General features: G+C 41.0%; 1 protein-coding gene across 9 annotated transcripts in view; it reads left to right on the top strand.

Moving 5' to 3' along the window:
• LAF3 (Amidohydrolase family) overlaps window positions 1-26,067 on the top strand; it is a 136,521-nt gene that overhangs the window by 93,138 nt on the left and 17,316 nt on the right. For 2 of the 9 annotated variants that reach the window (XM_088970402.1, XM_088970404.1), the window contains 2 exons: window positions 7,590-7,721; window positions 12,869-12,984. In XM_088970402.1, the coding sequence (XP_088826528.1) occupies window positions 7,590-7,721; window positions 12,869-12,984 (248 nt within the window). Of the gene's footprint in view, window positions 1-7,589; window positions 7,722-9,486; window positions 9,563-10,647; window positions 11,369-12,868; window positions 12,985-26,067 lie in introns of those variants that run through there. The other 7 variants (XM_088970403.1, XM_088970405.1, XR_016107345.1 and 4 more) reach the window with 6 other exon arrangements.

Genomic DNA, 26,067 nt, shown 5'->3' with positions numbered 1-26,067 from the left:
TATGGGCCCAGAATAAGGCCCACTACAGAGAAGAACATAAAGATGAGATACAGTAACAGCCTATGGGCCTTTTGGCCCATCTTCTCTACACTCCCCCTCAAGCTGAGCATAGATGTCAATCATGCCCAGCTTGCCAGTGTCATGCTGAAGCCTTGCCTTGCGAAGTCCTATGGTGAGGAAAGCGACCAATTGTCCTTCAGATGTAATGAATGGAAGACACACTTCACCTGAAGAGACTCTTTCTCAAATAAAGTGTCTATCAACCTCAATATGTTTAGTTCTATCATGTTGTACGGGGTTGTGGGCAATGTTAATGGTAGCCTGATTATCACAATACAACATCATAGGCTTGTCATAATCAATCCCGAGTTCTTCCATCAATGACCTTAGCCACAACAGTTCAGAGACTCCATGTGCCATGGCCCTGTATTCTGCTTTTGCTGAGGATCGAGCCACAACTGATTGTTTCTTGCTCCTCCAAGAGACAATATTACCAGCCACCAGACTGCAATACCCTGAAGTGGATCTTCTGTCATCAATATTTCCAGCCCAGTCAGCATCAGTATAGGCTTCGAGTTTCAGATGTCCATGCTTAGTAAACAAAATCCCTTTTCCCGGAGAGCCTTTCAAATAACACAGAACTCGTTTTGCAGCTGCCATATGAGCATCTCCAGGTGCATGCATGTACTGGCTAATACAGCTAACAGCATATGCAATATCTGGCCGAGTCATGCACAGGTACAGAAGCCTCCCAAGAAGTCTCTGAAAAAACCCTTTGTCTTCCAACAATGTCCCATCTGAAGCAGACAATTTGTGACTCATATCAATAGGAGTTGCAGCTGGTCTAGCACCCATCTTTCCCAGTTTCAGAGAGCAAGTCAAGGACATACTTCCTTTGGGAGATAAGAATCCCATTCTTGGATCTAGCAACTTCTATGCCAAGGAAGTATCTCAATTACCCCATATCCTTAATCTCAAATTCTGTACGAAGGAAAGACTTAAGAGCACAAATTCCTGAGGCATCATTACCAGTCACAACACTGTCATCAACATACACAATGAGATAGACTGCCAGGGAATCACTTCTCTTCACAAAGAGAGTATGGTCTGATTGTGTCTGAGTGTAGCCAAATTTAACAAGTGTTGTTCTAAATTTCTCAAACCATGCTCTAGGAGACTGTTTGAGGCTATAAAGAGATTTCTTCAATTTGCATACCTTTCATTGCATCTCATTTCCATACATTCCTAGAGGGAGAGACATATAGACTTCCTCATGTAAGTCACCATTCATAAATGCATTCTTTACATCCAACTGATAAAGGGGCCAATCAAAATGAGCTGCCAGAGATAAGAGAACTCTCATAGATGTCATCTTCCAACTGGAGCAAAGGTCTCCAAGTAATCAATCCCATACGTCTGTGTGTACCCTTTGGCAACCAGTCTGGCCTTATACCTCTCAATAGTCCCATCAGCCCGGTATTTAATGGTAAAGACCCATTTGGAACCAACCGGATCCTTCCCTTCAGGCAAATCCACCACTTCCCAAGTATCATTTTTGTGTAGGGCATCCATCTCAGATTGCATGGTATCTCTCCATTATGGAATTTCAAGAGCTTCTGACATAGATCTAGGAATAGGGTTAGAAGCAACTGAAGAGAGATAGGCAAAGTATGAAGGAGAAAGTAGGTCATAAGAAAGGTGTTTGTAAAATGGCCTCTTAAGTACTGTGGATTATATTTTTTGTTTTCATTGGGAAAATATTGTTGGAAACCAAGAATACATAGTGTTTGGAGGTTAGCTGATTGTTCCTTGAAGGCTGAATCAGGCTTCCTTCTTCTTGAAAGTGTTGCCACCGAACTTGGTTCTCACGGCTTTTAGGCCTGAACTGAGTTTGTGAGTTGTTGTGTTTGTTGTTTGATTCAACTCAATCTGAGTTCTTTAAAATCAATATACTATTAGTAGCTTGTCGAAACCCTAATTGGAGTTGTTACATAATGAACTTCTTAGAAATTGAGAATAAGAGTACTGCTGAATATGGAGATAATTCGGGAATTACAACTGATTCCTTGTTGGCTGTAACTATAGTTAAACTGGATGGAACCAATTATTTGGCTTGGTCACAATCCGTAAAAATTCATATTTGTAGCAGAGGGAAGTGGGGGTTTATCTCTGGGAGCAAGAAAGCTCGCCCAGTGGATTATCCCTCTTATGAGAAATGGGTGCAAAAGAATTACACAGTGATTGGGTGGCTTGTGAATTCAATGCAGCCACAGATTAGTCAGCATTGTCTCTGGATGAATTCCGCTAAGGAAATATGGGATAGTGTTGCAGAAACGTACTCCCATAAACTGAATGTAGCCAGAGCGTATCAACCAAGGAGTGATGTGAAGAATCTGAGACTAGGGGAGAAATCCCTTGCAGCATATTTCTCCACCTTGAAATCTCTGTGGCAAGAAATTGATCTAATAGAGGCAATGACATGGGATACTCCCAATGATGCAGAGACCTACCGGAAATTAGTTGAAAGGAACAGGGTTTTTGAGTTCCTAACTGGGCTAAACCCTGAATATGACATCACAAAACAAAATATTCTGTCCAAGGAAAGTGTCTCACTATCACAAGCATATGCTTTAGTCAGTAGTGAAGAAAGCAGAAGACAGGTACAGGTACAAGGAGTTGGCACTAATGCATTTGCAAATATGAGGGTTAAACCCAAAGGAGTTATAGGGGCTCCCAGTGGAACTGGAAAGAAAGAGGTTGTCTGTGAGTATTGCAAAAAGCCAAAGCATACTAAGGACAAGTGCTGGAAATTACATCCCGGACTTGTTCCTGCTCGATTTCAAAAGAAAAATGATGGTAGGAAGACAGGGAGTGCAAATGCAGCCACGGGTACAAATGCTGAAATTGAGTCTGCCTGTGCACAATTGGCAGCCATGAAGGCTGAGTATGAAAAGTTTGAAAAGATGATCAGCCATCTTGAAGGAGTGACCTCATCATCCAACCCTTCAAAAAATTTAGTCACCACTACATTTTCTCGCTCAGGTATAAGGGCTTTTGCTAACCATGCAACCACCTCAGGTAATCCTAAGATCACTTGGATCATAGACTCAGGTGCTTCTGATCACATGACCAATCTTTCCACTTTGTTTGTTTCATATGATTTGCTTCCTGGCCGTGACAAAATCACCTTAGCTGATGGCTCTCTTGCCCCTATTTCTGGCAAGGGAATTGTCAAGGCTACAGACTCCTTACTCCTATCCTCCACCCTTCATGTACCTAGATTGAATACTAATTTGTTATCTGTAAGTAGCTTAAACAAATCATTGAATTGTTGTGTAACCTTTTTTCCTTCTCATCGTGTTTTTCAGGACCTGTAGTCTCGGAAGGTGATTGGGAGTGGCCATGAAGCGAATGGAATATACCTGCTTGACAATCCTGGACAATGCATTGATCATCCTAAGAATGCTGCTTTTGGATCTACCTTGTCAGAGTCTGTCAGTCGAATCATGTTGAGTCATTGTCGTTTGGGTCATTTGTCTTTTTCTACTTTAAGTCATCTATTTCTTGAATTGTGAGTCTTGTCAGTTATCAAAGCATTGTAGAAACAGTTACCCTTTGGGCAATAAAAGATCCTCTTCTCCTGTTAATATTGTGCACTCTGATGTGTGGGGGCCTTACCACTTATCTTCTATGGGGGACTACAGATATTTCATCCTATTTATTGATGATTTTTCTAGATTCACTTGGATATACCTAATGAAATCTCATGAAGAAGTTCCAAGACTTGTGAGGCAATTTCATGAATTTGTTTTAACTCAGTTTGATACTAGAATCAAGATTTTCAGATCTGACAATGCAAAAAGGAATTTTGAGAAGAGTTTATCCTTGTATCTCTCTGACATGGGAGTTATTCATCAAAGTTCCTGTGTTAGAACCCTTGAACAGAATGGAGTTGCTGAAAGAAAAAATAGGCATATTGTTGAAGTTGCAAGTAGCCTTTTATTTGCCTCACATGTTCCCACAAGATTTTGGGGTGATGCTATTCTCACTGCTACCTATCTCATAAACTGTATGCCATCCAGGGTTTTAGGGTTTAAATCCCCCTTCAGTCTTCTTCATCCAGACAAGGATCTCTTCCCTATTCCTCTCCGTGTGTTTGGCTGCACCTGTTATGTTCACATTCCAAGTGTCCAGAGACATAAGTTTGAACCAAAAGCCCACAAATGCATCTTTCTTGGTTATTCCCCCACACAAAACGGGTACTGTTGTTTTGATCCAAAGACTGACACTTGATATGTCTCATGGATGTTACCTTTGATGAACTTTCTCCTTTTTATGGGTCCTCTCAGGAAGGACATTGTCAACAGGGGGAGAGTTTGTCACAATTGTTTGGTCTTCCTCTCCCTATCCCAGTTGAGTCTCTTGATGGGCCCGTGTCCTCACAAAATGAATCTAGGGGGAATCAGTCACTTCGGTGGCAGCACTTTCAAGAAGAAGGAAGCCTGATTCAGCCTTCAAGAAACAATCAGTTGTGGCCCGATCCTCAGCAGAAGCAGAATACAGGGCCATGGCACATGGAGTCTCTGAACTGTTGTGGCTAAGGTCATTAATGGAAGAACTTGGGATTGATTATAACAAGCCAATGATGTTGTACTGTGATAATCAGGCTGCCATCAACATTGCCCACAACCCCGTACAACATGATAAAACTAAACATATTGAGGTTGATAAACACTTTATTCGAGAAAGAGTCTCTTCAGGTGAAGTGTGTCTTCCATTCATTACATCTGAAGGACAATTGGCCGATTTCCTCACCAAAGGACTTCACAAGGCAAGGCTTCAGCCTGACACTGGCAAGCTGGGCATGATTGACATCTATGCTCAGCTTGAGGGGGAGTGTAGAGAAGATGGGCCGAAAGGCCCATTGGCTATTACTGTATATTATCTTTATGTTCTTCTTTGTAATGGGCCTTATTCTGGGCCCATACTCTTCTATGTTCATTTTTCTCTGATTTCAAATCAGGCTGAAAACTTGCTCTTTGATTCTTCTTGGTCACTGAACCCTTCTCCAAGTGTATAGAAACTTGGGCACCCTCCAATGACCTCCAAGAACCAGGCGAATGACTGTAAACATTCAGCCCTAGAACCTCCTCATGCAGTTGGCTGAACTAGAACCACATGAGGGACACGCCAAGCAGTGACCCGCTCTGATACCAAGTTGAAAAACAGTCCTAGAAATGTGGGACTGTGCTAGAAAACCAGAAAAACTAACAAGAGAAGATTAGAGAAGAAGAGAGAGTGAGAGAGCTGCGGGAAGGAGAGTTAGAGGATGAGGAGTTCGAACTTAACCTCCCTCTAACACTCTAATACTCTTTTATTAAGTTAATCTTTTAGTAATTACAAGAGAGGTCCTTAGTTGGATAAGAAATTACAAAAAAGGAACATAAAAGAGTATGAGCCCAGAATAAGGCCCATTACAGAGAAGAACATAAAGATAATATACAGTAACAGCCTATGGGCCATTCGGCCCATCTTCTCTACAGTTCCATATGTTCCTCATTTGAGCTTCTCCCCTCTCTGTTGATATCTTAATGTTTTTCCCTTTTCTTTTTTATTTTTAATCTCTTTTTGTTTGAGGGGTCATTTCTTAGTGTGTGGTAAAATCTTGGGCTTATTTTTTGGTAAATATAGGAGGAGCTACACAAGACGTTCCAAACTATTTGGGTTCTTGGGAGTGGTAGTGTGGTACACAGGATATGGACCTAACCTCAGGCATTTTTTACAGTGGCCACTCACAGACTCAAACCCATATTCTCACATGTTTAAGCCCAAGAATTTTTTCTGAAAGAATGCTTGAAGCTAAAATCTTGGGCTTAAACATGTGAGAATATGGATTTGAGTCTGAGAGTGACGACTATGTAATGCCTAAGGTTAGGTCCATATCCTGTGTACCACTCCCAAGAACCCAAATAGTTTGGACCATCATTGGGCAATGGTCCTTGTGTAAGTGTTGGTCCTGTGGGAACCAAGTATTGGTTCAGTTTTTCCTAACTGTTATGAGCTTGGTAAACCAATACTGCTCTCATGGGTCACATCTGTCATGGAGTTCCTAAACACAGACAAAACTAAACACCACGTAACTCTGGGCATTTTCACAGAAGTCCCTTTTTTTTGTTGGGAACAAAAGACCTGTTTATGTATTTCATTTTTGTAATTTAAAGGTGTCTGGATGTATATTTCCATGATATAGTTTCTCCTAGTTGGTAACTGCTCACTGATACTTTCTTTAATGTCTGCACTTCCTCCTAATCTCAATCATTTCCCTTTCGGTTCCTGGTTGTCAGCTCTTTTAGTTTTTCTTTTCCTTGAAGCTGTTATTGCCAGCATCAAGCAATGAACTTTTGTGTAAGTTTTCTACAAAGCTGGTGAACCCCAGGTCCCCAGTGTTATGAAAACTGCACCAGTGACCAACCCAGTTTTCTTTCTGGGTGATGGGTCACTGGTTTGACCATTTGGGTTGAACGGGTCAAACAATAAAAAGCAGGAGGGAAGGAGGAAAGGAGAGCCCACTGCCCACCATCATTATGTTGCAATCTCCAATAAGTCATCTCCCTCCTCTCTCTCCTACTTCTGTTGTTCGATCTAGGGACTGATGTTAGAGAGAAATGGGGTAAAATGGACCTGTCAGTTCTAACCCGTGAGTGGTTTGAATGATTCACCGGATTAACCATTAGTGTTTATAGGTTTTTGACAAAATCAATGGGTTTTTCATGCTTACTAGCTTTGGGGTAAAATGGACCTGTCATTGTCTCCAGGTGATGGGTCAAACTGTCAGACCATCCTAGTCAACATTGGGTGCAAGCGTTACCACCTGGGTCATTGGCCTATCATTCGTCATTTATCTTGTTTACTTTTGTCTTAGACTTTATTATTTACTTTTACACCCCTTTTATGCAGTGTTTAGGAAATTGGACCAGACTGGCTAGTTGGACTAGTTGAACTATGACCCAGGAATATATCCAGTTTGGTCCTACTCTAGAAACTGGAATTGTAGAAAACCACCCAAACTGGTAAACCGATGAACTGGTCCTGGTTTCCTAAAGCCACCCAGGTCTCAAATGTGTGGAATTTTCAATATGCAAATGACATGATTCGAAGAACAATTAATCCACTTCATTATATGTGTGCATTTATGAATCTATAATTTATATATTGCATTAATACACATGTATTTCAAAGAAAATGTGAGTTAGAAGGTTTGAACCCTGGTCAATTACTTTAAAAATTAAAGAACTAGCCATCTATCTACCACATTCAAGTATAACATTATTTGTACAATATATTATTTACAGTACTTATGTGACTCATTGTATATATATGTATATGCCACATCATCACGGTTTGACTGTGGTTGAACCTCTAACCCGTAAACCTCTCCCCTTTCCAGTTCTATGTCCAGTTCGATTTTCTTGACATTGCTTTTATGTGCTACTATATTATGTTTGGCTTACTTTGTAGCTGCATTTCACTCAAGGGTGATTTAAATCTCTTATTGACATGAATGCATGCAACTTTTGTCTCTCCAACAGCCAGATCACCTACTATATGATGTTGATTCTGGAGAAAAGAAACTTGGGAAGATCCGGGCTCAAACAGAATCATATCTGTTTTGCTCACTCTTAACTGGAAATGCACTATTAGCATTTGGTTCTGATTGGCCAGTGAGTATTTTCTTTGTTTTTTCATTTTTACTAGTTGAGTTGCATGTGCGAGAGGAGAGAAATATATATTATGAGTGAAGTGGGGAGAGAGGATGGAAGAGGACTAAAATTTGGGGATGTCATATTGGCATGGGGATATAGGCAAGTTGTTGGAAGATTTCGGTAATTTTGTATTATATTATGTGCTATTTTAGGTAGTTGAGAGATTTGTGAGCTGTACAAATATTTTTAGAAATCAGTTTTATTTTTTCCTTTATTTAGGGAGATTTGTTACCTAGTTTGTATCCTAGAGAGAGCTATAAATTTTGATGTACAGAAGCATAAAAAATCATCCCATTCTTAATATCTTTATGTCTCTTCTTTTTGGTATAGAGTAGAAAAGACCTAGGGTTTGTTTCTGCGTTTCTGTCCCTAAAACATGTCCGAAGTCACGTCCAGTTCTCAGCCTCCTCAGCCTTCTCAGCCTGAGCCCCAGATTGTCTGGAATCTGCTTGAAAATCACCCTATTCAGATCACTACAATCCGACTAAATGGTAACAACTTTCTGCGGTGGTCACAATCTGTTTGCATGTACCTCAGAGGGAGAGGGAAAATTGGCTATATCACAAGAGACACGAAGAAGCCTGATGTGAAGGGTCCAGCCTATGCTCTTTGGGATGCTGAAAATTCCATGGTAATGACGTGGTTAGTTAACTCCATGATTGAAGAGATAGGGGCAAATTATCTCTGCTATTCTACAGCCAAGGAATTATGGGACAATGTCTCACAGATGTACTCTGATTTAGGGAACCAATCCCAAGTGTACGAGTTAACTCTATAACTTGGAGATATTCACCAAGGTGAGAACTCTATGACTAAGTATTTTAATTCTCTTAAGAGAATTTGGCAGGACTTGGACTTATTCAACGATTACGAGTGGAAGTCACCCGATGATTGCAATTATTACAAGAAGATGGTGAATGTTGGTCGAGTCTTCAAGTTACTTGCAGGTTTAAATGTTGAATTCGATGAGGTTCGTGGCCGAATTATTGGAAGAAACCCTCTGCCCCCAATCGGTGAGGTATTTGCAGAAGTACGTAGAGAAGAAAGCCGGAGACAAGTGATGCTTGGAAAGAAGGCTGCAGGTACAACCGGACCTGTGGAAGGGTCAGCCCTGATTATTTCCGAGGCCCAAGTTAGTCGAAGGTCATCCCAAAATCAACGGGTTGGAGACAAGAATAACCTACGCTATGATTACTGTGGGAAACCTCGCCATACCCGAGAGAATTGCTACAAACTGCACGGGAGATCATCCAATGGCAGGGCGAACAAACCAAGTGAACAGAATATACCTACAAGAAACGAGGCTGAATCATCTCCATTCAGTAAAGAGCAAATAGATCACCTTCTTAAACTACCAAAATCCTATTCGTCACCTAATACTCCTGTCGGGTCTATGGCACAAACAGGTAGCAATTCTTTGGCACTCTCAATTCTATGAAAATCCAGTCCTTGGATCATAGATTTAGGGGCCTCCGATCATATGAGAAGCTGCTCTAATTTATTTAGTTCCTATTGTCCTTGTTCTGGTATTGAAAAAGTGAGAATAGCTGATGGTAGTCTTTCATCTATTGTAGGCAAAGGAAACATTAAAATTTCAGAAAAAAATACTCTGAAATCTGTTTTACATGTTCCAAAACTTGCCTGCAATCTTCTTTCTATCAGCAGGTTGTCTAAAGATACTAATTGCTCCATTCTTTTTCTTCCTTCCACTTGTGTTTTTCAGGACCAAAACTCAGGGAAGACGATTGGAACTGCTAGGGAGATAAATGGACTCTACTACATTGATGAAACCGCTATTGGTAATAAAAAAGTTAATGGTTTAAGTAGTACTAGTTCAATCTGTGTTTGTGATCAAGTTATATTATGGCATAGAAGATTAGGGCATCCTAGTTTTCCACATCTCAAACATTTGTTTCTAAAATTGTTTAAAGGAAATGATTGGTCAAAACTTCATTGTAAGTCTTGTCATTTGGCTAATGATCATCGTGATTTATTTCCAATAAAACCTTATTTTGCTTCAAAACCATTTTATTTGTTACATAGTGATGTTTGGGGCCCATCTAAGGTTAACACACTTTCTGGAAAGAAATGGTTTGTGACTTTTATTGATGACCATACAAGGGTATGTTGGGTTTACTTGTTGGAAAGGAAATCAGAGGTTGAACAAAGGTTTAAAGAATTTTTTCTAATGATTGAAAATCAATTTCAAACCAAAATTGGTATTCTAAGATTAGATAATGGGACTGAATACTTTAACAAATACTTAGGAGCATTTCTGACCAAAAAAGGTATTATCCATCAATCAACTTGTCGTGACAAACCACAACAGAATGGGATTGCTGAAAGAAAAAATAGGCACCTTCTTGAGGTAGCTAGAATGTACGTAAATATCTCTGGGGAAATGCTCTCTTAACTGCATGTTACCTGATAAATAGAATGCCATCTCGAGTTTTAAAATATGAAACTCCTTTATAGAATCTGAAAAATTGTTTTCCCACATCTCAAATAACCATGGATCTTCCTTTAAAAGTGTTTGGTTGTGTCTGTTATGTGTATATACCAAATGTTTTTCAATCAAAACTGGATCCAAAAGCTGAAAAATGTGTGTTTCTTGGGTATGCATCTAATAAAAAAGGGTATAAATGCTTTAATCCAGTTACAAAGAATTTTTTTGAGAGTATGGATGTACACTTTGTTGAAGACCAACCTTTCTTTCAAAAAATTTCTCTTCAGGGGGAGAACATATGTAAGGAAGATAATTTTTGGGAAACTTTACCTATTCTAGAAGAATTTATACCTTTGATTAATTCTGATAAGCAAGTTTCGGAAACAATTTTTGAAAGAATGGAACCTAGTGATAGTACTCTTAATCTAAATTTGCCAGATACTACGTTATCAGAGACAGGGGGAGAAGTACTTCAAACGGATCACAATCCTCATCCTGAGCTTCAGTTTTATACCAGGAAGAGGTTTCACAAAAGTACTACTGTTCCAGTTGTTCCTACAGCAGAAGTCCAATCCAATTTACCGAGTGAAGGTCCTACAACTCAGAGTAATCCTTCTACTCTTATTCCATCTTTGCCTAATCTGTCCTCTTCAGATCTTAACATTCCAATTGCATTAAGAAAAGGTATCCGAGCTTGCACAAAACATCCTATTGCAAAATACTTGTCATATGAGAAATTATCACATACTCATAAAGCATTTGTGTCTAGGATTTCTAACCTGTATGTGCCAAGAACTGTTCAGGAAGCATTAGATGATCTGAAGTGGAGGTTAGCTGTGATGGAAGAGATGAATGCTCTTAGGAAAAGTAATACGTGGAGTATTACTGATCTACTCCATGACAAGAAGACAGTCGGGTGCAAATGGGTGTTTACAGTGAAGTGCAAGGCTGACGGAAGTGTGGAGAGATACAAAGCAAGACTCATAGCAAAAGGATTTACCCAAACTCATGGTATAGACTACCAAGAGACTTTTGCTGCCGTTGCTAAAATTAACTCTATCAGAATACTTCTCTCTTTTGCAGTTAATTTTAACTGGCCACTTTGTTAGTTCGATGTCAAGAATGCCTTCTTGAATGAAGACCTAAAGGAAGAAGTATATGTGGACCTACCACCAGGATTTGAAGAAAGTCTTGGAAGAGGCAAAGTTTCCAGGTTAAAAAAATCCCTATATGGGCTAAAGCAATTACCAAGAGATTGGTTTGAACGATTTGGGGATGTAGTAAGGTGGCACGGCTTCTCACAAAGTCAAGCTGATCATACTATATTTTTCAAGCACTCCACCGAAGGTAAAATAGCTATTTTGATAGTGTCTGTAGACGATATTATCATGACTGGAGATGATTTATTTGAAATCAACAAGTTGAAGAATAAGCTTGAGGCTGAATTTGACATTAAAGACCTGGTAAAACTTAAATATTTTCTCGGAATGGAGTTTGCAAGGTCTAAGGAGGGAATCTTTATCAACCAATGCAAATACATTCTTGATTTGCTCAAGGAGACAGGGATGACAAGTTGTAAAGCCGCAGAAACTCCAGTGGACCCAAATATGAAGTTAATAGCAGCAACAACAAATGAGGTGGTTGATCGAGAACGTTATCAAAGATTAGTTGGAAGACTAATCTATTTGTCGCACACAAGACCTGACATAGCCTTTTCAGTAAGTGTAGTAAGTCAGTTTATGCATTCACTTGGACCTACTCACTTTGAAGCTGTGTTCAGGATTTTGAGATACTTGAAAGGAACTCCGGGGAAAGGACTCTTGTTCAAAAATAGGGGTCATCTCCAAGTCGAAGCCTACACAAATGCAGATTGGGCAGGTAATATAAATGATAGAAGATCTACTTCAGGTTATTGCACTTTGGTAGGAGCAAAAAACAGAGTGTTGTAGCAAGGAGTAGTGCAGAGGTAGAATTCCGCTCTGTTGCACATGGCTTTTGTGAAGTGTTATGGATCAAAAGGCTCCTAGAAGAGTTGAAGGTTCCTACACCAACACCTATTAAAGTCTATTGTGATAACAAGGCAGCTATTTCCATAGCTCATAATCCAGTTCTACATGACAGAACAAAGCATGTAGAAGTGGATAAACATTTCATCAAGGAGAAGATAGACAGTGGTATGATATGCATGTCCTACATACCCACCACGAGCCAAGTAGCAGACATTCTCACCAAAGGACTTCCTAGGGCGTAGTACGAGAACTTAGTTAGCAAGCTTGCCATGAGTGATATATTCATACCAGGTTGAGGGGGAGAGTTGGAAGATTTTGGTAATTATGTATTATATTATGTGCTATTTTAGGTAGTTGAGTGAGCTGTACAAATATATTTAGAAATCAGTTTTATTTTTTCCTTTATTTAGGGAGATTTGTTACCTATTTTGTATCCTAGAGAGAGCTATAAATTTTGATGTACATAAGCATAAAAAATCATCCCATTCTTATTATCTTTCTATCTCTTCTTTACAAGTATTGGCATTATATATAGTAATGATTATATTAACTCAGTGTTCTTTACTTTTCATTCAAAATAACACCTCCTGATTATCAGTATTGTACAAGTATCCTGGATGTTCCCTGTTAGTGTTTGTTGTCTTTTCCAGGTTGTGAGCATTAACCCTTTGGGATCGATCAAGACTGCAATGAAGAGAATACCTCTTGGATGGAAAGATGCTTGGGTTCCTTCTGAGTGTGTCACAATGACTGATGCTTTGAATGCGTAAGGAATATTATATGTTTCATCTTTTGAATGCTGCTTTTATTTGATTAAAACAACTATTATTTTCTCCATTTTCCCCTTGGATAGTTTATATTCAGTACACTGCTTGACTGAAGCATGTCAAACTATTTCCATTTAAAGGAGGATAACATGGTGGGATGAATGCAATTATTATAATTCAATCTGCCTTAGAATTCTGTTAGAGTAGTGAATGTAGAAATAAGAGAAGAAGAAGAAGAAGAAGAAAAAGAGAAGGAAAAAAAGGAGAGAAGTCTGGTTCGAACAAGAGAGAAAATCTGTCTCTCTATTTGGACAGATCTATTTATATGTTTCTATTAAATCATAAAAGTACATCTTTGCCTCTACTTAAGTGAGGGACACAAGAACTAATAGAACATTACACATCAGCAACTTAAACATAATCATAATGACTAAAATACCCCTATACAGTCGATATTAACACTCCCCCTCAAGTTGGTGAGTATATATCATTATAGTCCCAGCTTGTTACATATGTAGTCCACTCTTCCTCGACTCAACCCTTCAGTAAACAAGTCTGCCCATTGGTTTCCTGTTTTAACATATGCAGTATCTATCACTCCACTCAGCACCTTCTCTCTCACAAAGTGACAGTCAACCTCTATATACTTGGTTCTCTCATGAAACACCGGATTAGAAGAGATGAACTACAACCTGATTATTATAGTAGAGTTTCATTGGAGTGTCAATAGTGTATCCCATTTCCTATAGAAGATTTCTCAGCCACACTAATTCACAAATAGTATGTGCCATAGCTCTATATTTTGCCTATGCACTGCTTCTTTCCACAACTGTCTGTTTCTTACTTTTTCATGTCACCAGGTTACCCCCAAGGAAAGTACAATAGCCTATAGTGGATCTCCTAACAGATATAGAACTAGCCCAACTAGCATTAGTATACCCCTCTATTTCAAGTTTTCCTCCACTTCTATATATCAAGCCACGACTAGGAGCCCCCTTTAAATACCTCACAATCCTTAGAACTGCATCCCAATGTGGAACTCGAGGTTTTTGCATGAACTGACTTACCACACTAGCCGTTAAGGAAATATCTAACCGAGTAATGGTTTGGTAGTTTAGTTTACCTACTAGCCGCTTGTACCTTCCAGGATCTTCAAACTCTTCACCCATATCATTGCCCAACTTAGTATTTGCTTCCATAGGTGTTTCAGCTGGTTTGGCACCTAACAATCCCGTTTCTTCCAACAAATCAAGAACATATTTCCTTTGATACAAATTAATACCATGCTTAGACCTTGCTACTTCTATCCCCAAGAAATACTTTAGTTTACCACGGTCCTTTGTTTGAAAGTGTTTCTGCAGAAAGATCTTCAACCTATCAATTCCCACTTTATCATTCCCGGTAAAGTGGGAATTGATAGGTTGAAGATCTTTCTGCAGGAACACTTTCAAACAAAGGACCGTGGTTGCTCCATATAGACCTCCTCAAGTAGGTCACCATGTAGGAAAGCATTCTTGATATCAAGTTGAAAGAGATGCCAATCATACATAGCAGCTAGGGATATCACAAAACGAATTGAACCAATCTTAGCAACCGGGGAGAAGGTCTTCGTATAGTCAATACCATATGTTTGGGAGTACCCTTTGGCAACCAGTCTATCTTTCAACCACTCTACACTACCATCAGGTAAGTACTTAACAGTGTATACCCACTCACAACCGATAGCCTGCTTACCAGGAGGAAGTGTGGTGAGGTCCCATGTATGATTATGAGATAGAGCTAAGAGTTCTTCTTCCATTGCATGGCACCACCCTAGAGAGGCAAGAGCTTCTTGGACATCCGTAGGGACAACAACAGAGGATAACAAGGAGATAAACTGGCGATGGGAAGCAGAAAGGTTAGTGAGATAAACATAATTAGAAATAGGATGAAGGGTGCAACTACATTAACCTTTCCGCAAGGCAATGGGAAGATCAAGTTTAGAAACCGGGGGCGGGACTGGTGTGGGAATAACTACTGGATCTGTTGACGAGGATGGAGCTGGTACATGTTGGCGATGTGTATACACTTGACGAATAGGTGGCCGCTCAACAGGTGGTAGCACTGGAGGCAAAGATTTGGTCACAGTTGGAACAAGTGGAATGGGATCCATGTTGACAGTTGTTTATGTATTCAGGTTTAGTACCATAAGGGTACTGTTGTAATTTCTCCTCTGTTTATATTGTTCGACTGTACTAGTATAAATAATAAAATTATTCTTTCGCCCCCAAAGTTCTGGAGGGCTTTCAGTCACTCGACTCACCTCTCTTCTCTCTTCACTTGCTCTTGCTCAACATGGTATCAGAGAAAGTCGTCCAGGCCTGAAGGGTGATGTCAAGCTAACTACTGTTGCATCCAGTGCTGTCTCCAATCGAACTCCTAATCTGGTGAAATCAGTTCGACCCAGAAGTTATAGAGTCTTTTCGTCTTCCAACCCAGAAATTGCTCCTCCTGTCTGCTCGACTGTAGAGAGACTATTGTTTGCAGTTTGTAGAGGGTGTTTTGTCTTCAGAAAGGCTATCATTTGAAACAAAAAGAAGTATTGCTCATCTTCTATTCGGCTGCCTATTGTTTGAGGATTCGTAGAAGGAGTTCTGATTTACAGTCAAGGAGTTCTGGTTTACCATAAGGGGGACTATCATCTGAAACTAAAAGAGGTACTATCATCCTTGTCTGTTCGGCAACCCTACTGTTGTCTGTTCGACTGCCTACTGTTTGATGTACTATTCAGCTGCCCTACTATTAAGTGACTGTATTCCTTAGCTCAGTAACTGTATTCAAACCTGTTTTTTTGTTGGTATTGTGGACTGTTGATGGTCTGTTTAGCCGATTGATTGTCTGCTTAATATTAATCTTATTGATTGACTGTTCGGCTACCCTATTGATCTCCTTGACTGGTTAGCTATCATGCCTACAGCAGTGTGCAACAACAGTGTGCAGACTTGTTTCAGTGTGCAACAACACTGTTAGGTCATTTAGACCTGTTCTTGTATTGCAACAGCAGTGTGCAGACTTGTTTTAGTGAAACCGTAGGTCAGAAGGACCTGTTTCAGTACTGCAACAGTAGTGTTCAGTTTGTTGTTTGTTCTCAGTGAAACTGTAGGTCAGAAGGACTTGTTCTTGTACTGCAACAACAGTGTTTAGTTTGTTGTTTGTTCTCAGTGAAACTGTAGGTCAGAAGGACCTGTTCTTGTACTGCAACTGCAGTGCTCTTTTTTTGCTCTCAGTGAAACCGGTGGTCAGAAGGAACTATCTCTGAAATAGCCTTGTACGGCTGTACTCTTTTGGTTGCTGTTTCAAATTTTATTCAGATATCATGGGCAGTGAAGATTCAGCCACATCTGGAGTTTCCTCAATGTTGAATGGAATGGGTGGGGGTGACCTATCCTCCTTTCCTATGGCTGTTGTCCCTCTTGATGGTATAAATTACCTGGAGTGGTCAAGAGGGATCAAATTATACATCACTGCAAGGGGGAAGATAGGCTATATTAATGGGAGGATAAAAGAACCATCCCTCGGGAGTGTTGAATATGATAGATGGAATCAGGAGAACAGTATTGTTATGTCCTGGCTCTTGGTTTCCATGCAACCTCAAATCAGGAAGAATTTCTATGCCAAAATTTATCAACTGTAGGTAGCATCTTCTACTTGTAGACAGGGGGAGAGGTGTTTATTGGTCTATTACTCTGACTTAACATCTGTCTAGAAGGAGTTGGATCACTACCAGAGTGTGGATTGGAAGTGTGTTGATGCTAAGAAGTACAAACAGCTTGTCTCCCAGCAAAGGGTGTTTGCATTCTTACATGGTCTGAATCCTATGTATGAATCTATCAGGGTTCAGATTCTCAGCTCTAAGGATCTCCTATCTGTTCAGGAAGTCTATGCTCTTGTACAGTCTGAAGAAAGCAGGAGAAATTTGATGAACAGTCCTGGTGGGGATGCTGTTGTGTTGGTTGCAAAAGGGGGTGTATCTACTGGTGTGGGATCTTCTCGGAAAGGAGATCTCCAGAAAAAAATAGAAGATAAGGAAAAATTGTGGTGCACTCATTGCCAGAAACCCCGACACACCAAAGATACCTTTTGGGATCTTCATGGGAAACCAATTTGGCTCAAGATCTGACTAAGAAGCAAGGTTCAAAGGTGAATAAGAAGTACGGGCAACAAAATACAAAGAAACATCACATGGCCAACATGGCTACTCGGGAGAATCAGCCCCCCATTTCTACTGTGACTAAGACACATCTCACTGGACCTGACCCAAGGGAGGACATTATGAATTCCTTCTGTGACCATTTAGAGCTCTATGGTAGAGCAATTCGTTAGATGGATGCTCCTCCCTCAACCTTATTTGCATCCACGTCAGGTAACCCTGCCACTACTTTCCATGTTGCTTCTCACACCCCTGACTCTCCACGGATCATTGATTCTGGAGCATCAAAACATATGACTGGTACGTCCTCTTTCAAATTTATCACCCTCTTTCTGGAAGAGACAAGGTGAGACTAGCCGATGGATCATACTCTTCCACAACTGGTCAAGGAACTCTCTCTCTTCCTCTTGGCCTTACCCTTTTTGATGTTCTTCATGTTCCAAATTTGCCCATTAATTTGTTCTTTGTTAGTAGTGTTACTAATTCCTTGAATTGTTCAGTGACTTTTTTACCTTCTCATTGTGTGATTCAGGATCTAGCCTCGGGGAGGACGATTGTTAAGGGTCGTATGGTTGATGGACTTTACATGCTGGAGAATAAGGCTGGTCTTCATGTTACTGAGTCTATGAGTCAGTCTATGAGTCAGTCCTGTAAGAAAAAAGTCTATTTATGGCATTGTCGTCTTGGTCATTTGTCTTTTGAGTCTTTGAAAGTTGTATTCCCAGAACTGTTTAAGTCGATGTCTTTTTCTGATTTTTCTTGTCAAGCGTGTCAGTTGAGTGAGCATTGCAAAACTCATTTTCTTCAAAGAAATAGTAAATCTGAATCTCCGTTTCACATTGTTCATTCTGATGTGTGGGGCCCTATTACTTTACCTTCTGAGAGTGGCTACAAGTATTTCATTACCCTCATTGATGATTATTCTAGATATACTTGGGTATACCCGATGCGAACCAGGGAAGAAGTCCCAAAAATCATTCAAGATTTCCAGTGGATGGTCTTCACTCAATTTCAAACTGAAATCCAAAATTTTCAATCAGACAATGCAAAAGAATTTTTTCGTAGTGACCTCACGGAATTTTTTGCTTCGCATGGTTCCCTTCACCGTAGCTCTTGTGCCCGCACACCACAACAAAACGGTGTGGCCGAACGGAAGAACCGACATCTCCTTGAAGTGGCTCGGGGTTTACTACTTCATATGAATGTTCCCAAACGGTTTTGGCTTGAAGTTGTTCTATTCCTCCTCGTGTCTTTGGTTGCCGGTGTTTTGTCCAAAATTTGTCTCCCACCCATGGGAAATTGGATTCTCGTGCTATCCCTTGCATATTTCTTGATTACTCCTTCACTTAAAAGGGATACCGTTGTTTTGATCCTGTTTCTCATAAATTTTGTCTCCATGGATGTTTCTTTGTTTGAAGATGAGCCTTTCTATCCTGTTTCTCCTCAGGGGGAGTGTAGGCATGAGGAGAAACTGGTTCAGCTTCCCTCTATCCCTGACCCTCCACCTTTTTGTGTTTTTTCTTGTCGTCGCAAAGGCCAACCAAATTCAAGAGCTGTAGAGAATCCGGAAGCTATACCTCCAGTGCCACCAGATTCCTCGGGGGAGGATCATACTCACTCAGGTATTTTGGCTCCCAATGATGTCCTTGAATCTATTGAAAATGATTCATCTACTGCTAATGATCTTGACCGTCCTATTGCTCATAGGAAGGGTGTTAGATTGTGCACCATTAAACATTCCATTTCCAACTTTGTCTCCTATGAGAACATTTCACCCTCATTCCGTGCTTTCCTTACCTCTATTGACAGTGTCCCTATCCCTATGAATGTGGCAGAAGCTCTTTCAGTTCTTGAATGGACAAATGCCATGAGGGAAGAAATTAATGTCCTTTACAAAAATGGCACATGGGAACTTGTTGATCTTCCTAAGGGAAAGGTTCTAGTTGGATGTAAATGGGTGTTCACAGTCAATCATAAGGCTGATGGAACGGTGGAAAGGTATAAAGCTCGCTTAGTGGCAAAGGGATTTACTTAAGTGTATGGAGTTGATTATGCAGAAACTTTTTCCCCCGTTGCCAAGATGAATTCCATTAGAGTCCTTTTCTCTATTACAACTAATCTGGATTGGGTTTTACACCAGCTAGACATCAAGAATGCATTCTTGAATGGTGACCTTGAAGAGGAAGTGTACATGATTCAACCTCCTGGTTTTCTAGCCCAAGGCAATGAACAGAAAGTGTGCAAGTTGAAGAAGTCCTTATACGGGCTGAAACAATCACCAAGAGCTTGGTTCAGTAGATTCCATGTGGCAGTTCAGCAGAAAGGATACAGGCAATGTCAATCAGATCAAACACTGTTTGTGAAAAAAGGAGAAGGTAAAATTGCTGCTCTAATTGTATATGTGGATGACATAATTGTTACTGGTGATTGGGATGATGAATTTTAGAAATTGAAACTTTTTCTTGCCACTCAGTTTGAAGTGAAGGATCTAGGACCTGCCAGATACTTCCTTGGAATTGAAGTCGCCCGATCAAAGAAGAGTATCTTCATTTCTCAAAGGAAATATGTCCTAGATTTACTTCAGGACACTGGGAAGATGGGGGTGAAGCCAGTTGACTCTCCCATTGACCCCAACCATAAATTAGGTGACAACTGTGGTGAATCTCTCAAGGATGTGAAACAGTTTCAAAGGCTTGTAGGGAGATTGTTATACCTTTCTATGACTCGCTCAGACATTGCATATGCTGTTGGTGTCCTCAGTCAGTTCGTGCATGCTCTTAGGTATTATCATCTTGAAGCAACAGAGAGAATCCTCCGATATCTAAAGAAGTATCCGGGTATTGGTTTGTTATTTCAAAAGCACGGACATTTGAAAGTTGAAGTTTATACAGATGCAGATTGGGTTGGATCCCAAAGTGACAGAAAGTCTACCAGTGGCTACTGCACCTTTATAGGAGCGAACCTTGTTACATGGAGGAGTAAAAAGAAAAATGTGGTGGCTAGATCCAGTGCTGAAGTTGAATATCGTGCTATGGCCCATGGGGTCGCTGAAGGCATGTGGATAAAGAATTTGTTGGGGGAGTTGGGTTTCCCAGTGACCAAACCTATAACTCTATTTTGTGATAACAAAGCAGCTATAAGCATTGCTGCCAATCCGGTGCTACATGATAGAACAAAGCACATCGAAGTTGACAAGCATTTTATTAGAGAGAAAGTTATCAAAGGCGAAGTGTGTACCCCCTATGTCACTTCTGAGAACCAGCTTGCAGACATCTTTACAAAGGGTTTAAACCTTTCCAGACATCATGATCTTTGTGACAAGTTGGGCATGATTGATATCTATGCTCCTGTTAGAATGTTAGAGTGATGTTTGGCTGATAAGAGTTCTTATTAGCCCATTCTTATGTTTAACTTATCTTGTAACTGGGCTTGTGTTAATGGGCCTGGGCCTAATCCTGTTTAATGATTCAAGTCATCTGGGTGTCCTATCACTAATCAGGGGCATCCCAGTAATTTCTTGTACCTTGTACCATATTCATCTATAAATAAAGGACTGGTCGACTGGATAGAACAGTTCGACATTCTCTTCAGTTCTGTGGTTCTCTTCCCCTCCTTGCTACTTCGACTATAGCTCTTCAGATTACATGGTATCAAAGCATTAGCTCCTTCCTGGTTTCAGCAGGCGCACTCTTTTCTTTTGCTGTCCTTTCCTCTTCTCTCTTCCTTTTCTGGGTTGCTGCAGTGAAGACCTAGGAGTGTAAGAGAGTAAAGCAAGTTCGAACCTAGGGTTTCTCTTGGTTGTAGGACTCAAGGGAAGTAAGACCCAGAAGTAGATGTCCTACTAGATTATACCAGCAAGTAGTAGCTATTGGGCTACTAAGAGAGGTCTGTATAGGACAGACCTGGTTGAGGGCTGATTCAGCAGTCCTAGCACTATCCGAGAGGGGGAGAACTTCCTCTACAGTTGCAGCTTCGTGCTCCAGCAAGACTTGTGCAGAACAAGTGGTCAAGACTTAGCTCCTTCAACTTCGGTTGCAGTCTTGGTGCATCAGAACAAGTGGTAAAGACTTAGCTACTTCAACTTCAGTTGCAGTTTCGGTGCATCAGCTTCTACAGTTGCAGTCTTGGTGCATCAGCAAGACTCTTATAGAACTGCGGCAACCTCAGTTACAGATTTTCTTCAGGTCGGTTATCAGCCTACTCTTGGACTGAACTGGTTCAGTTACAGACCTTTACCTTTTACCAGAACTGCGGCAACTTTTGCACCACACAGTTGCAGCCTTAAACTTTTACCAACACTGTGAACTGGTTCAGTTATAGACCTCTACTTGCTACTGTACCCGTACTGTGAACACAGTGACCAATTTGGCCAGTTCTTAACAGAATCACCTATAGTACTGTGAACAACTCTTGGACTGAAGTCAGGATGTCCTCACTATCCGGTGAAGTTTCCTCTAGAGATAACAGACCTGTTACAAGGTCCTCAAACCTGGAAAACCCTAATCTGCACAGCTTGCAGATTACAATTGTGCTGCTAGATGAGTATAACTTCAAAGAGTGGTCTGTCTCAGCAATGCTGTTCATTACCTCTCGTGACCTCACAGGCTATTTGGATGGAGACAAGAAACAACCAGAAATTGGCAGTCCTGAATACACCGTGTGGCGCAAGGAAAATGCCACAGTCATGTCTTGGTTGCTGGCCTCTATGACTCCTAGGGTGGCCAGAACTGTTCATCATTTCCCCACAGCTGCTAAAATTTGGGAGAAAGTATCTAAGACATATGGCCAGAAAAAGAACAATGCTAGAATCTACAGGCTGAACCAAGACATTGCAGCCCTAAGGCAAGGAGACATGTCCGTGGCAACCTACTTTGCAACACTAGAAGGCCTCTGGGAAGAGCTTGACCACCATTTGATCTTGGATTGGGAAAATGCTAATGATAAGGGGAGGCATGATAAGCAGATTGAGGAGGGCAGAGCCTTCAAGTTTCTGGCGGGTCTTGACCCTGTATATGAAGGTATAAGGTCACAGATTCTAGGGAGAGATGAATTACCTGAACTTCACCAAGTCTACTACCTGGTGAGGAATGAAGAAGTAAGGAGAAAGGAGATGCAAGTTGACTTCCAGACACAGTCAACATAACTACCTGGGGAACATTCAGCCTTAGTCTCCACTAAGGGGAATAGATTTTCAGACAAGAAGTCCCTCAAGTGTACACATTGTGGTGGTGAGAAACACACAAAGGAGAAATGTTGGGTCCTGTACCCTCATCTGAAGCCAGCTGCTCTGAGAAAGGACAAAAGGCAACATAAGGGCCACACAGCAAGTGGGAATCTTGCCACCAACAACAGTAGTGACAACTCACAGAGTATTCAGACAGTATCATCTTCCACCGCAAGGCAGGCTGCCGACTCCTCTGGACCAAGTACTTTGGGCTTCACAGCTAGTGAGGTAGAGGTTCTCAGCCGGGCATTAGCCCGTCTGAAGAACAATTCTTTAGCTTCCACCTCTCTTGCCAAATCAGGTATAACCTCTGCATTTAGTGCATCTAGTTCCATTAATTCTACCTCTTGGGTGATTGATTCAGGAGCCACTGACCATATGACACATATGTCCTCCTTATTCTCCACATATCATATGTTGTCTGGCCAGGATAAGATGAGAGTAGCCGATGGGTCCCTCTCCACCATCTCTGGAAAGGGGGTGGTTGACCTAAGCAAGGATCTCTCTCTTAAATCAGTCCTACATGTTCCTAGTCTTACCTCAAATCTGTTGTCTGTTTCAAAGCTTACAAAAAACTTGAACTGTAGTATAACTTTCTTTCCTTCTCATTGTGTCTTCCAGGATAGATTGACGAGGAGAACGATTGGGAGTGGTCATGAGTATGGGGGCCTCTACTATTTTGATGAAGATGTCATCTCAGCCTTGCAAGCTTCTACTACTAGTCCGGAAAGTGTGGAGTCAATAGCTAGGCTGCACTTGTGGCATGCTAGGCTAGGTCATTTGTCTTTTTCTTCCTTAGCAATGTTGTTTCCCGAATTATGTAAGGGCATTCTGAGTCAGAGTTTAATTTGTGATGTGTGTCAAATGTCAAAACAATGTAGATCAATGTATCCAATTTGTAGTAATGAAATTCAAGCCCCTTTTGATTTGGTTCATTCTGATGTTTGGGGTCCTTCACCCATTGTTTCCATTGATGGCTTCTGTTACTTTATCAGTTTTATTGACCATTATTCTCGGTGCACTTGGATTTATCTGTTGAAAGGACGTGAAGAAGTTCCCCGGATAACTATGATGTTTTGCAAGATGGTTGAAACACAATTTGATAAAAAGATCAAGCAATTCCGTTCAGACAATGCAGTTGAATACTTTGAAAGATCCCTGAATTCATTCATGGAAGATGCAGGCATGTTACATCAATCATAATGTGCTTACACCCCTCAGCAAAATGGGGTTGCTGAGCGCAAGAACAGGCATCTATTGGAGACAGCTCGAGCCCTTCTTTTCCAGCACAATGTGCCCAAGCCATATTGGTCTCAAGCTGTTCTTACTGCATCTTACCTGATAAATCAGATGCCATCTAAGGTACTGCGTATGAAGACCCCTTTCTCTGTTTTGTGTCCCACTCTTCTAGAATTTCCTCTTCCCCCGCAGGTTTTTGGTTGTACATGCTTCATACATGTGAAAGATCCAAAGAAGACCAAGCTGGATCCTAAGGCTACAAAGGGAATATTTTTGGGGTACTCTCCTACGCAGAAGGGGTATAAGTGTTATGATCCTGTCTCCAAGAAAAAATATGTCACTAGGGATGTAGTCTTTTTTGAGTCTCAACCCTATTTCCAGTCTTCTCAGAATCCTCTTCAGGGGGAGAGTAGTGGGTTGGAAGAGGATTCTCATTCTCCCTTCTTTTTTCTTCCCATTTCATCACCTTCCAGTACTACTAACTGTAACATTCCGGGTCAACCTAGTGAGACTTCCACTGTGCCAGTTGCTTCTCCAGATTCGGCTGATGCTCCTGAAGGTTCCAGTAAACAAGAAAAAGAGATACTTACATACAGTAGAAGGAAGAAGGCCCCTCAACCTCATGATTGCAACCAGTTGAACTCAGATCAATCTGTCTCTGCAATCCAAGGTAATTCTGATTCACTCAATTCAGATTTGGATCTTCCTATTGCTCTCCGTAAGCCTGTTCGTTCTTGTACCACTCGGCATCCCATAGCCGATTATGTTTCTTACTCACACTTATCCCCTGCCTATCATTCCTTTGTGTCTGCCCTTTCCTCTGTATGTGTCCCTTCCAGGTATTCAGAGGCGGCATCTGATCCGAGGTGGAAAGAAGCCATGAATGAGGAGATGAAAGCCCTAATGAAAGCAAGGACATGGGAATTGGTGGACCTGCCAGAAGGGAAAGGCACTGTTGGGTGCAAGTGGGTATTCACAGTAAAGCACAGGGAAGATGGGTCAATTGACAGGTACAAGGCCAGACTTGTGGCAAAGGGATTTACACAAAAGGAAGGAATTGACTACAAGGAAACCTTTGCCCCAGTAGCAAAGCTCAACACAATCAAGGTTCTACTGTCACTAGCAGCAAAATTCTCTTGGGAACTTCATCAGCTGGATGTGAAGAATGCCTTCCTAAATGGTGATCTTCATGAAGAGGTATTCATGGAACCCCCACCTGGATATGATGTTGGAAAGAAGGTATGTAAACTAAGGAAAGCATTATATGGTTTGAAGCAATCTCCCCGGGCATGGTTTGAGAGACTTTGTTTGGCCATGAAGAAAGTAGGGTACACTCAGAGCAGTGCAGATCATACATTGTTTACAAGGAGACAGGATGACAAACTTACAACACTCATTGTGTATGTGGATGATATGGTGATTACTGGAAATGATGTGAAAGAGATGAAGAGGCTGAAGGAGTTCTTAGCTTCAGAATTTGAGATCAAAGACCTGGGAAATCTGAGATACTTTCTTGGAATTGAAGTTGCTAGATCAAGAGAAGGAATCTACATATGTCAAAGAAAGTATGTGCTAGATCTCCTAGAAGAAACAGGCATGATGGGGTGCAGGCCAGCAGACACTCCAATAGAACCAAGCCATGGATTACAAGAATCAATGGGTGAGGAATACTGTGATAAGGAAAGGTACCAAAAGTTGGTAGGAAAACTGATATACTTATCCCTTACTCGGCCAGATATTGCCTATGTAGTGCATGTTGTCAGTCAATTCATGCACTCACCAAAGGCTCCTCATATGAGAGCAGTGGAAAGAATCCTCAGATACTTGAAAACTTGCCCAGGGAAAGGAATTCTATTCAGAAAAAACAGCAGACTTGAAATTGAAGCCTACACTGATGCTGATTGGGCTGGGTCCGTTGGAGACAGAAAATCAACCTCAGGTTACTGTACATTCTTGGGAGGAAACCTAGTCACATGGCGTAGTAAGAAGCAGAATGTTGTGGCTAGATCAAGTGTAGAAGCAAAATACCGGGCTATGGCACACGGGGTTGCTGAACTCTTATGGCTCAGGACTCTCCTTAATGAGCTTGGTATCAAGACTGAGGGTCCTCTCAAGCTGTATTGTGATAATAAAGCTGCTATCAACATTGCCAACAATCCTGTGCAGCATGACAGGACAAAACATATTGAAATTGATCGACACTTTGTCAGAGAGAGAATTATTTCAGGAGAACTTTGTGTGCCTTATACTCCATCAGAGATGCAGATTGCAGATGTATTAACTAAAGGGCTGGCATCAACGAAGTTCAGGGACATATTTGGCAAGCTAAACATGATTGATATTCATGCTTAGCTTGAGGGGGAGTGTTAGAATGTTAGAGTGATGTTTGGCTGATAAGAGTTCTTATTAGCCCATTCTTATGTTTAACTT

This window comes from Nelumbo lutea, chromosome 2, assembly GCF_056320005.1.
Source record: "Nelumbo lutea isolate HS-2025 chromosome 2, American lotus-T2T, whole genome shotgun sequence".
NCBI classification, from domain to species: domain Eukaryota; kingdom Viridiplantae; phylum Streptophyta; class Magnoliopsida; order Proteales; family Nelumbonaceae; genus Nelumbo; species Nelumbo lutea.
The sequence above is the reverse complement of the archived record's forward strand: the minus strand, read 5'-3'. Positions and strand labels throughout refer to the sequence as shown.